Source organism: Tachyglossus aculeatus, chromosome 24, assembly GCF_015852505.1.
Source record: "Tachyglossus aculeatus isolate mTacAcu1 chromosome 24, mTacAcu1.pri, whole genome shotgun sequence".
NCBI lineage: Eukaryota > Metazoa > Chordata > Mammalia > Monotremata > Tachyglossidae > Tachyglossus > Tachyglossus aculeatus.
The window spans coordinates 14,206,713-14,218,950 of record NC_052089.1 but is presented as its reverse complement, the minus strand read 5'-3'; the positions used below and the strand labels follow the sequence as shown (position 1 = coordinate 14,218,950).

At 38.7% G+C, this 12,238-nt stretch overlaps 1 protein-coding gene across 5 annotated transcripts in view; it reads left to right on the top strand.

Annotated features, from left to right (window-relative positions):
• Positions 1 to 9,409, top strand: part of ARL13B (ADP ribosylation factor like GTPase 13B) — a 47,255-nt gene extending 37,846 nt beyond the window's left edge. Inside the window, exons 7-10 of one of the 5 annotated variants that reach the window (XR_005456145.1) lie at positions 983 to 1,099; positions 2,085 to 2,153; positions 6,486 to 6,732; positions 8,312 to 9,409. Coding sequence is in view for 3 of the 5 variants with exons in the window: in XM_038766089.1 (XP_038622017.1) it covers positions 983 to 1,099; positions 2,085 to 2,153; positions 6,486 to 6,562 (263 nt within the window). In the remaining 2 variants the exon portion in view is untranslated. Of the gene's footprint in view, positions 1 to 982; positions 1,100 to 2,084; positions 2,154 to 3,250; positions 3,287 to 6,485 lie in introns of all 5 variants that reach the window. The other 4 variants (XR_005456144.1, XM_038766087.1, XM_038766089.1 and 1 more) reach the window with 4 other exon arrangements.
• Positions 9,410 to 12,238: the final 2,829 nt, after the last annotated feature.

The window sequence follows — 12,238 nt, the reverse complement described above, 5'->3', positions numbered from 1 at the left end:
TCTACAATCATTTGGGCAATCTGTAAATTCTTACTATAAGTATTATGTTTGTCTGTGTTACTGATACTGGTTGCAGGTCACAACCAAGGTGTTGATAGTCTACAAATCTGCACCTAATTTGTCTCATTGCAAAGCTGCTTTGTTTAATTTTTGGTATACTTTAGCCACTGGTAGATCCATTTCACAACATGAATCTAGGCCTGACGTATTGGAACTGCCATATAATATTTCCCAGGTATGTGTATATATGTACATACATATTTTGGTATTTTGCGAAGTTGTTTTTCTTTTCCTTTAGAAGTAGCTATCCCACGTTGTTAAGAGTTATTCTGAGTGAATAGTCAGATATTAGCAGAGTTTATTTCCAGTAGAAATCTGATACTGAATCCCATTGGAAAGCATAAGAAATCAGACCCGTTAGTTTCTGTTCTTAGAATTAGGCATTTAAAAAAAAATTTGTAAAGCATTTAATAGTTTACGGGTCTTAGGTATACCCAGGAAGAATACCCTAGACTCCAGTTAGCCCCTTGGGATGGGATTTAAAAACTCCTAAAACAAGGGAATTTCTCTTCCCTGAATCTGTTCTAAGTTTCATGCTGACAGGGACCCTGAAAATGAGAATCCGCTAAAACAACTTGAGAACAGTATTACAAATAAGTTGCTCGCCTTTTTGTCACTCAGAATTTTTCTGCTCCTTTCATTTCAGACAGTTTGAGGCAATTTTGGAAGACTTTTTGCACTTTTGAGTTTGTTGATGAATGTCATATTTGCTTAACATGATCATTTGGAGGAATATTGCATGCTCAACAATATAAGTCAAGTGGCACCATTGAAATCTTGAATTTGAATTAAGAATAATTGCTGATTATCTCCATGGAAATTCTCATTAATGTAAAATTGCAAAAGAAGGAAAACAAAGTGGTATTTATTCCTCCACCATAATGTACCTTTTGAGGTCCTTAATTTTTGTCCTTATATTTAGATAACAATAAGAAGAAAACAAAGAAATTGAGATTAAAAAGAAGCCATCGGGTAGAACCTGTCAATACTGAAGTATCTGATGCTAAGACTCCAACACCACCTCCACCACCTCTCCCTGGTCAGTAAATGTGGCATATAATAGATGCACTTGTTTTATTTAAGATTTTAAATAAGAAAATTGTGTCTCTTTTTTAGTAAATATAGTGTAATAGTCATTTTCAGCCTGCATGTTTCATTTTGAGTTTCTCAGATATTTTTGGAGAATTTTAAAACTCTGACTTTTAAAATTTTCAGTTTTGTCCCAAGCACATAACCTTATTTCCTGGGAGGTGAACAAGATAATTTTTATGTCCCTTTTTTTTTTTTAACCCCAGCTGTGTTTCAAAGATTAGATACATTCCCTGGAAATTACCTGGACTTGAGATGGTAGGTGAGGGGTTCAGTTAGGCCTGTTTAAAATTTGAAAACTTCTCTACCTACTTACTATGCTGTCTAATTTAGGCCAAAATCCTAAACACATTTACATTCATTTTTGCCACATGTCTTCACTAGTGCAGCTTTCTGGACCACACCATTTCTGGATTCTAGAAGTTACATGGTAGAGATAGCCGCTTTCATTGCTGGGTTTGGTCACCTAGTGTTCTAAGTCACACAAATGGCCAAAATTCTAACAAATGAGCAAACTGTCGGCATCCCTGTGAGGATTCAAGATGTGGATGACCGCAAGACAATCTTCCTCTATCTTTTGAGATTTTTTTTTTTGCATGCATGCTACTAATTCTTTCTGTTTTGCCATCACAATAAGAAAAGATTGCGGGGAACAGATATGTTATAAATCAAGGACAGAATGCGAAAAACAGGTTTTTATTATTACGGATAAATCTCTAATGAAAAATACATGTAAACTTGGAATATACTAGTTTTAAGCAGGAAGAACATGAACAGAGGTGACTGTTGTAAATAGGCATGTTCCTAATCTGTAACTGTTGCTTCCATATTATACTTGACCTCAGTGTTAATGAATCCTGATGGGGGAAGAGCCCCTCTGAGAACTACTGTTTGAAAGATCAGTTATATTTTTAAATGTTTTTGTCTTCCTTTAGTTGGCTGGGGAACCCCTAAAGTCACTAGACTTCCAAAACTTGAGCCTCTTGGTGAAACCCGTCATAATGGTAATTCAAACAGCACATTATTTGATATTTGTGTGCATGACATCTCATAACTGCAACAAACTAACACTTTACTGTTGAAGTTGAACACCTGTTTTGACTCTTCAAATCCCAAACCTTTTTATTGTTTTCCCATATATTTTTTCACCTTTCCACTACAAAATTCCATGTGATATCTTTTTTCTTTCTGAATCACTTTGTGTATGGTGGGAAAAGTGCACCTGTACTTAGTTTTAGTTTTAACTTGGGCTGGCAAAGGAATAGGAAAATATATTAATGTTTAAAATGAAAAGCAAGCCTGCGTAATAAGCATGTAGTATCAAATGATCTGAAAGTACTGCATACATATTAAGTATTTTCTCTCCTATTTTCAAATCAAAAACTGAATATTAAATGAACTCTTCAAGGTCACAGAAGTCCGTAGCAGAATTCAGGAGAGAACCAGGAAACCAAAATTTGGATTTTCTCTCGAACCAGTAGGCTATTTGGTTTTCAAAATATTTTTAAATTTATGTTTAACTAGAGAATTAATTTCACTATAACACTGAGAGGTTAATTTTAAAATGTTCTCAAAATTAAAAAGGTTTTTTTGTGGAAATCACTAAAACAAGAATTGACTGTAAATAACCTTGGTAGTTTCCTGTAATTTAATGTTCTAAATTCAGTTTCTGTGAATCCTGACTGTTAGGCAGTGAGAACTATTAGGTGTAGACATTTTTGATCAAACAGGTCCTTAGAAAGTAAAAGACTATAATTTCTCACCTTTTAGAAAGCATGAAGTACAACTCAGCAAGCCAGAATGAAGAAATAATTTCAGGTTGACTTGAAACATTACATTGTTTTAAATATAGCTCATTGCACTTGAAGATAGGTAACTGCCTAGAGAGGAAACAAAATATTTTGTTTTTCTGATAGTGTTGCTTTTGCTACTGAGGAACTTTGCAGGGGTGGGTAGGGGGGGATTTTGCTTGGGATTGCTTCAATTATCAGATAACAATGATACAGAAAATATATTTCAGAGTTTCATAAATCACTTGATTTAAGCTTTGCAAATGTTTATTTTGTGATGTTTAAATGTTGTTACTTTTTCATTTCTGTAGATTTGTGTTCATGACACACCATTTTTCTATTTCTATGTAAGCATGCTTTGTATTTACTTATCTGCCTGTAGCTTGAATGACAATTATTGCTATTGAATAATGAAAAATGTGTGCATACCTAACCATAAAATATCAGTGTTAAGGGAGGGAAAAGAGAACATGGATAAATACAATGCACACATAATCCCCAGATTTCTTTATAGTCTTCAGTTTTAACCTGTAGCTTGAATGACAGTTATTGCTATTGAATAATCAAAAATGTTTGCATACCTAACCATAAAATATCGGTTAGTGTTAAGGGAGGGAAAAGAGAACATGGATAAATACAATGCACACATAACCCCCAGATTTCTTTATAGTCTTCAGTTTTAACCTGATACACCACAGGATTCTGTCCAGAGATGTTGGGATAATTGATTTTGGGTTCATTCTTCTCCTCCTGCCCTTCCAACTTGTGGAATTTATAATGATGGAGCCCCCACCATGGGAAGACAAGTTTTGGCCGTGAGGCTTCAAGACGGGGAACCTGAACGGAGGATTTATTCTGAGTGGTAGTTGCCTTCCTGCCAGTCATGGTCCCCATTGAGAATGAAGTACAAGCAAGTAGGCAGACACCTTCACACTGTTGGGTAGGGACTGTCTCTATATGTTGCCAATTTGTACTTCCCAAGTGCTTAGTACACTGCTCTGCACACAGTAAGCGCTCAGTAAATACGATTGATTGATTGCCTATGGAGACTTTTGAGAAACAGGGCTATCTAATGGCCAGAGCCACCGCAACCGTCCCTATCAGTGATGGCCTGATAGCTTCCTACATTAGCTGTCTGTTTTTCCGGATTCCTGCCAGGCCTCTCCACCTTGTGAAATCCCCAAAGTGGTTCTTGGATAAGGGACCTTCACCTTTGAGGATATAGCCCCAACGGGGACTGTTAGCCAGATCTCCTGAATCAGTGCTCTTTTTCCTGGATCAACAATAGTGCTGAAATGGAGTTTATTGTTAGGGAAATGGCCAATTGGAAAATTAGGGAAGAGATGTAAAGGGCAGGAATAATCCAATTAAATGGTCAAGTCCTGAGAAGTCAGGTGTGGATTCCGTTGGATCCTCTTTCAGTGATAGGCTCAGTTTTCTCAAGAATCATCTTGGGAATTATTGGATCACAGTGCATAAATGATTATGCCAGAGATGAAAACTGAAAGCGTAATTTGTGGTTGAGCTTAGATTTGGACAGTTTACTCAATAACTTGGTTTCTTTGCTCAGTGCTACTCAAGGAAATGAAAATTGTAATAATAGCCATAAGACAAACGTAGCTGTAACCCTAGAAATTTCCCATAGCTAATTTGCAAGCTATCTGCGATTTAGCATTCTTTGTATAAAGAGTTTAACTGAGTGAAAAGACCCAGAATGCTATCTGCCAGTATCTGAGATCAGTGACTCAAGGACAAGGTAGGAGAGGAGAAGTGGTATGTGGTTCCAGACATGCTAATCCTGCCTATATAGTGCAGTTAGTAATAATAATGGTATTTGTTAAGCGCTTACTATGTGCCAAGCACTGTTCTGAGTGCTGGGATAGATACAAGGTCATCAGGTTGTCCTACGTGGGGCTCACATTCTTAATCCCCATTTTACAGATGAGGTAACTGAGGCACAGAGAAGTTAAGCAGCTTGCCTAAGGTCACACAGGAGACAAGTGGCAGAGCCAGGACTGGAACCCACGTCCTCTGACTCCCAAGCCCGGGCTCGTTCCACTAAGCCACGCTGCTTCTCTTCCCAGCAATGTTTGGTTGGTACTTCACATTAGGAGAAATTCAGGCCCCAAACTGTAATTTTCCACTGGAAATTTTGCACACATACAGGCGTGGTCTGTAGAACACTATGGAAATTAACCCAGCCCCAAATTTTATATAATTCAAGAGAAGAAACAAACAGAAGTTCACAGTTGCAGAATAAACATAAACCCGGGAACAGAAATATAAAGGATATCAAATACAACTAACTGAAACATATACATATAATTGAGAGAGAAGCAAAAACTGCTAGGAGTAACAGAAGTATCCAGAAATCATTACTCCTGAATAGCTTCCTGTACAGAGGTCCATCATATTAAAATGGCATTAATTTCAAGCTTATAAGGCAGTGAAAAGACACAAATTGACCAGGATCCCAGTGTCTGATCATTTAAACAGAAGACTCGGGGAACAAGCAAGTGTTTCCAAGTATTTCCTACATGTTCAACCGGTGTTAGCATTTGCCTGAAAAGTGAAGCAGCGTGGCTTAGTGGATAAAGCACAAGGCTGGGAGTCAGAAGGTCATGGGTTCTAATCCCAGCTCAGCCACTTGTGGCCTTGGGCAAGTCACTTCACTTCTCTGTGCCTCAGTTACCTCATCTGTAGAATGGGGACCGAAACTGTGAGCCCCACGTGGGGCAGGGACTGTGTCCAACCCAATTTGCTTATATGCACCTCAGTGCTTAGGACAGGGCCTGGCACATAGTAAGTACTTACAAAACACCATCATTATTATTATTATTATAAATAATAGTGATAATAAATCCCCAAATAAGTGTTCATTATTCCTTGGGTGAAAGTTCGACTCTTAAGAGATTCAACTTGGCCGGATTGTACCGTTGGACATCCCAAGTGACCTGAAAAGAGTTATGGTCCTCCAAAGTGTCTGACTGACTTTGTGGAAAAAGTTGAGCACAAAGATAAGGCCCAGATTTGTTTTTAATGGGTTCTGCAAAAAAAATACAAAGGAAATCTTGTCTGGGGAGGTACACTCTATAATTCCCTAGTCAGCTAAGCTTTCCAAATATAATTGACCACATTTGTTTAACAGAAGGTACTTAGTCAAGCAGTCATTTAACAGGTGTTTTGAGTAAGAGGCCTAGTTGAATAATGTGTTAAGATGCCGCTCCTCAGCTGGGTCTAGGCATCTTTTTCTGAGGCATTTGTCTAAGCTTTGGGACCTCTCAATATCTGTCTTGGGAAGCCCACAGCTATCTTGGAAGCCCAGGCCAAATAGCTTTCCCCAGGACTTTTGGAGAGAGTAGCAGAGTTCTCAGAACTTACACAATTCTCTAGGGTCCTATGAGGTACAACTGATGTAGAATGCTTTCTTCCATTTTTTTTTTTTTTGTCCCAGGGTCCAGGATGCTTGCCTCTTATAATATGTTGTAGAGAAAGAGTGATGTTGAAAATCTGATAACTGTTTTGGTTTCTTTTTTCTTTGCAAAGATTTCTACGGGAAGCCTCTGCCTCCTCTGTCCATCCGACAAAGGCCTAACATCGAGACCCACGATGTCATCCACTGACCAAATCCCAAGTGATACTTATTTTTCAAGAATAACAGGTTTTTAATGGTGAAATTAATCTGACACTTATCTTTAAAAACAAACAAAACGGTAAAAACATCACACAATGAAACTGCCATTCCATCAAGAGGACACATTTGAATCCCTCGGTATGGTATTTCAACCACAAGGTCAGTTGTACTTAATTTTTCTACTGGACTTATCATTCAGAACACATGCTGGCTCTTTGTGGTTTAGACTTAGAGGAAATGGACAAAATGATTAATAGACTTCCCATGACTGTGTAGATTGGAAACAAACGGGCACTTCAGTGTTCCCCCTTGGGTTTATAAAACAACATTAGTGGCCAAAGTTATGAAGGAAGTACCTTCAAGCCAAGAGCCGTTGAATCCTGCACACTTACTGTAGCTCATTTGTTGAATAATCAGTTATTTCTGTACTTAGGTAATTTTGTAGGATATTCTGTGCATGGTAAGGGAAAGCCTGGGAATTCTAAGATAAAGTTTCTAACTCTATTTTTATATTTTTTTCTAAAGTTTATGTTGGAGAATTTGTGTTCACTTAGGTAATACTGATTTCTAGCCATAGGGATTCTCTGTCTTCATCTGAATGGAGTCTAGAAAGGGATATGGACTTCTGATGTAACCATTATATGTAGGACAGATTTATGTGGCTTGTGTATTTTCTTTCCAGTAATAATACATTCCCATGAGAAGACTAGCATTGCCTGAATTCGCTACCAGATATCCTATTCCAAATTATTCCAGTTGAATGGATTACCCAAAGAGTGTTTAATATTTGAACGATGTTTTTTTAATAAATGAAAGAAATTTGGAGTTTCTTCGATCAGTACCTTTTCTTTTTATAAATTATACTGTATTCATATTTGAGAGCCCTTCCTGAGTGAATTTCAAAATAATGAGCTGGGCTCTCCCATTGTCCAAGCTCCTCTGTAGGTGTAAGGTGTTTACTTTTTGAAAGTTACTTTAATTCTGCCTCTAGGGTACTACTTACTGCATGAAGAGAGGCGTGCTAAAACTTGTCTCCCTTGTCGAAGATGGCATAACAGTGGCGCTGGGGGCTTAAAGCCGTCGGCTGAGGATTTGTGCAAGTATTTGTGAAACTGCTGGATGACCCCATTTTTCTTTAGGGGTTCCCAAGAGAAGTTCAGAAGTTCAGGTCTACTGACCCTTCCAGCCCAGTAAACCTCCAGGGAGCTTAAGTGGTGTTAGATCTCCCCTGCCCACATGCTCCTAAAGACTCAGGTGAGTTTCAGAGAATGCCCAGCGGGCCCATTCCCCACACTCTCCTTCCCCATCAGATCCTCTAGCTTCTTTGAGCCCGGATCCTTGGAGAATCTCCTTAGCCAGGGTTGAATGACATTTTTCTGCAGCACTGTGTGCTGCATTTTCCAGCCCTGCTGTTAAAGATACTTTAGGGTAAGAGCAACTGGAAAGGCATCTTTATCAAAAAGCACCTTAGCAAAGTCCAGGAAAGAGCAGCTATTTCGTCTTTGAAAAGCACAACTTAAAACCTGGAAGTAAACCTGTGCATCTAGAATCTGGTGTGATAAGAAATAAAAGTGGTGGTGATGGACTATAGATTGTTAAAATATATTGACTACTCAACTATAAAGCAGAATATAAGTTCACATTAAAAGTAACAGAGTAATTTAGGCAGTAATCCAGTGTTGAGTGTGATTGTATGTGTAGTTATGTAAACATTATATAATTTTGCTGTTGACTGTAGGTTCATTCTAACCTGTGTATTAATAGATTGGAATAACCCTCAAAAAATAATGACTACATTAACTTGGTTGAAATAGGTACTTTCTACTTAAACGGGAAGCAGAAACTAGCTATCCTGTATGCAGAAACACTAAACAGTACGGCCGAAACAATTTAAAAGGTAATAAATTACACAGCGTTGAACTTGACTTTGACTACCTTCACTGGTGATCAGTGGCACCTTCTGGATTAAGCACCTGGAAGTCCGTAATCCCTACTCGTACTAGGATGATGGAGTTCATGTGTTGTGGGCAGTGTGCTGGCAGTATTGAGTAAAGAAAAAAACACTCAGTTCAGTTATGATTATTACTGTGCTCTGTAAGTGCTTACTATGTGACAAGCACTGTCGTAAACTCTGGGGTAGATATAAGTTTATCAGGTCATACACACTCCTTATCCCACCCGAGGCTCACAAGTCTAAATAGTGGGGAGAAGAGACATTGAAACAAGCAAGTCATTGAAAAATTCCATAATTTGGAGCAATCCAAAGTTGATGACAGTTTGAATTTAAAAGGATGAACACGGCTTTGGGTCAAGATTCATTCATTTAATCGTATTTATTGAGTGCTTACTGTGTGCAGAGCACTGTACTAAGTGCTGGGGAAGTACAAGTCGGCAACATATAGAGATGGTCTGTACCCAATAAGATAGATTATGTTTGTTGTTAATCTGAAATGTGCCTTATTTCACTTGTGTTGTTATAATTTGGTGTCATTTCTTCCAATGTTACCTTTATATTCTGTTTTCATCGCCAGTCTGGAACCAACAAGTTTTCTATAGGTTTCTAAAACTTAGTTTGAAAATAGAACAAAAAAGAAGAACTGATTAAGAAGTACAATACATCACAAGAAAATGAACTTTAAAGGTTTAATATATATCTTATCTAAAGTGATTCCTGTTTAATAATTATTTTGAAAAACTCAAGATATTTTTAAAGCAATTTTGTAAATACAAATAGGTTTTAATTTTTAAATGCTTTCTTTTGCCAGTACCGAATTTATACTGTTAACAATCATTAGCCTTGATATTTCATGTAAAGAATAAAAGTAGTGCATATCAATCATGTTTCTATCATTTTATTTTTATGTCTTTGAAACCTTTTGGAGATTTAGTAATACAGCTGAGAGTCCTGTAGTTGGGATAGCAAATTGCTACATTTTATATTGTATCCCATTTTATTTTTAGAGTTATTTTACCAAAGCATTTTGTAATGGATGAGGAAAAATTGTTACATTATGGATGCTTAGAAGACATTCCATGTGATGACAGGATCTGAGAATCTAGAGCACCACAGAAAGTTTTTTTCCTCATTCTTATTGTATCAATTTATTACAGCATTATTGGTACTTTAAGGTAATCGGACAGTTTTGGATTTAAGCACTGTTAAATCATTGGCATTCCTAGAGCAGAGCAAGCTCACTGTTGAAGCCTTAGCTTGCCAAACTTTCTCTAATTTTATTGTTCATATGATTTATAAACTATTAGTTCAATACACAGTTTTGAAGTTAATTAAAATTCCTTGTTTCTCCGTGGACCACTTGTTGTTTAATTTGGAGCTATTGGTCTTGAAGTCAGTTGTAATATGATGATAAAACTCCACGTTGCCGGTGAATTTGTAAGCCCTAGAACTTTGTGAAAAAGACGTATATCCAGTTGTATAGAAGCCCCAAACCATTCTGTACTTGAAAGGCTTTTTAATTGACTTGCTTCCTGACAGAAATTTGTCTAATTTGCTAACGTGCTCCTTTGTTCCATGATACATCCAGTGTATCCAGCTAAAGGATTGTAAATTTCTAAGTTGGAGAAACTCGTGATATTGCCAGCCAAGAAGAGGCTGAGATTTCCTTTAAATACTTGTTGCAAAGGCCAAAGGAGTGCTAAAGCAGTTAAAACTGTGCTGAAATTAGCCCTGGCAGAGGTCTTTGAGGAAGAGATAAAGCACCTCGAACCACTGAGCAGCAGAAAGACCAGTTACCCCTATTTGACTTTTATTACCTGTAGCTATCTCAATGAAGTCAGAATCACTGTTCTGGTAAACCCGAAGCTCCAGCTCTGAATTATCATTGGCTTTAATTTCATTTGGCAAGTGTTCCGATTAAGTTCTCAGGTAAGCGGAGCAAAGGTACAAAGGATCACAGTGGATTTTGTAGCATGAACTCCTGGGTCTCTGTACCTGACGATACATGTGACTGTCAAGAACATTGTTTCCAAATGATTGTTTTGTTTTCAACTTCTATTTTCACTGATTCCTCACACCATCCCACAGGGCACACACCCCGTTTATCTCCAGCCACAGGAAAACTACCGACACTGTATTTAGTTAAATTCTGTGCATGGAACCGAAAAAGAGAGACCTTCCTGGATACCTCGCGCCGAGGAGGTCCCGCCTACCTTCTGAAGCAGTTGGTATGAATATTCAGCCATCGTCAGAATACTCTTAAATGTGAGGGATCCCTGCTTCCAAAGAAGCAGTGTTGTCGGTATTATTGCCAATCATTTTAGTTCATGGAGGTGAGATATTTCTCGTGTGTTGGTGGCCCAGAAGCGCTGTAGTGATCACTAGTCCCTTTTGTACAAGTATGTGTTAGATCACTCAGCCAGAGAGGCTCCGTGGCTAGTGGAAAGAACACAGGACTCGCAGCCAAGAGACCCTGGTTCTGGGCTCAGTTCTGCCATTAGCCTGCTGGGTGGCCTTCTGTGAGTCACAGCCTTTCTGAGCTTCACTTTCCTAATTTATAAATGGGATAAGATACATGCTCTCTTTCTTAGACTGCGAGCCCAATGTGCGCCAGGGATTATCGATCATACTTATTGAGAGTTTACTATGTGCAGAGCACTGTACACAGAGTTGGTTGTCATGCTCGCTGCCCACAAGTAGCTTTGCAAGCATTGAAATAGGCACTGGGGTAAATACAGTACTATATTGCTTGGAGCAATTATCCCCCTAGAGGAATATACAAAAGAGCGTATAGAAACACAAGACTTGGTTCTCCCTTGACATTTTTCCCAATCATAGAGCAGCCTTTTGACCACATCGGCCTCCCCACCCTTTTCCTGTGCTACACAGCTTAGGATACCAAAGCGGCATGGAGACCACATATTGCTTCCTCAAATAATCAGTCTTTTTGACATGCTGAGAACAATTAGTCTTTGGTGGCTTTGAGGTCCTACTCACTGCACCTCACTTTCATCTATCTCACCATGGTCCCTTTACCCACATCCTCCATCTGGCCTGGAACTCCCATACCTTTCTCCAAGAGGCCTTTCTCTTCTATGTCCTCTTTTCCCCCACTCCCTGTCCCTTCTATGTTGCCTATCTCCACAGCAAACAAAAACTCCTCACCATTGGCTTTAAAGCACTCAATCACCTTGCCCCCTCCTGCCTCACCTCGCTATTCTCCTACTACAACCCAGCCCTCACTTCAGTTCTCTAAATCAAACCTTCTCACTGCGCCTCCATCTCTTCACTGGCCCCTTGCCCCCTGGAATGCCCTCCTCAAGTCCCGCAGATAATTACTCTCCTCATTTTAAAAGCCTTGTTGAGGGCACATCTCCTCCAAGAGGCCTTCCCTAAGACCCATTTACTGTTTTCCCACTCCCTTCTGTGTCACCCTGACTTGCTCCCTTTATTCATCCTCCCTTCCAGCCCCTATATCTATAATTTATTTATATTAATGTCCTTCTCCCCCTCTAGACTGTGAGCTTGTGGGCTGGAAATGTGTGTGCTGTTTTGTACTCTCCTAAGTGCTTTGAACACAGTAAGTGCTCAATAGGTACAAATGAATGAATGAAAGAAGCTGAGCTGTATAAGCTGGTTGAATTAAGTGTAAAGCAAAATAGGTGTTGGATTCTAATCCCAGCTCTGCCTCTTGTCTGCTGTGGGTCCTTG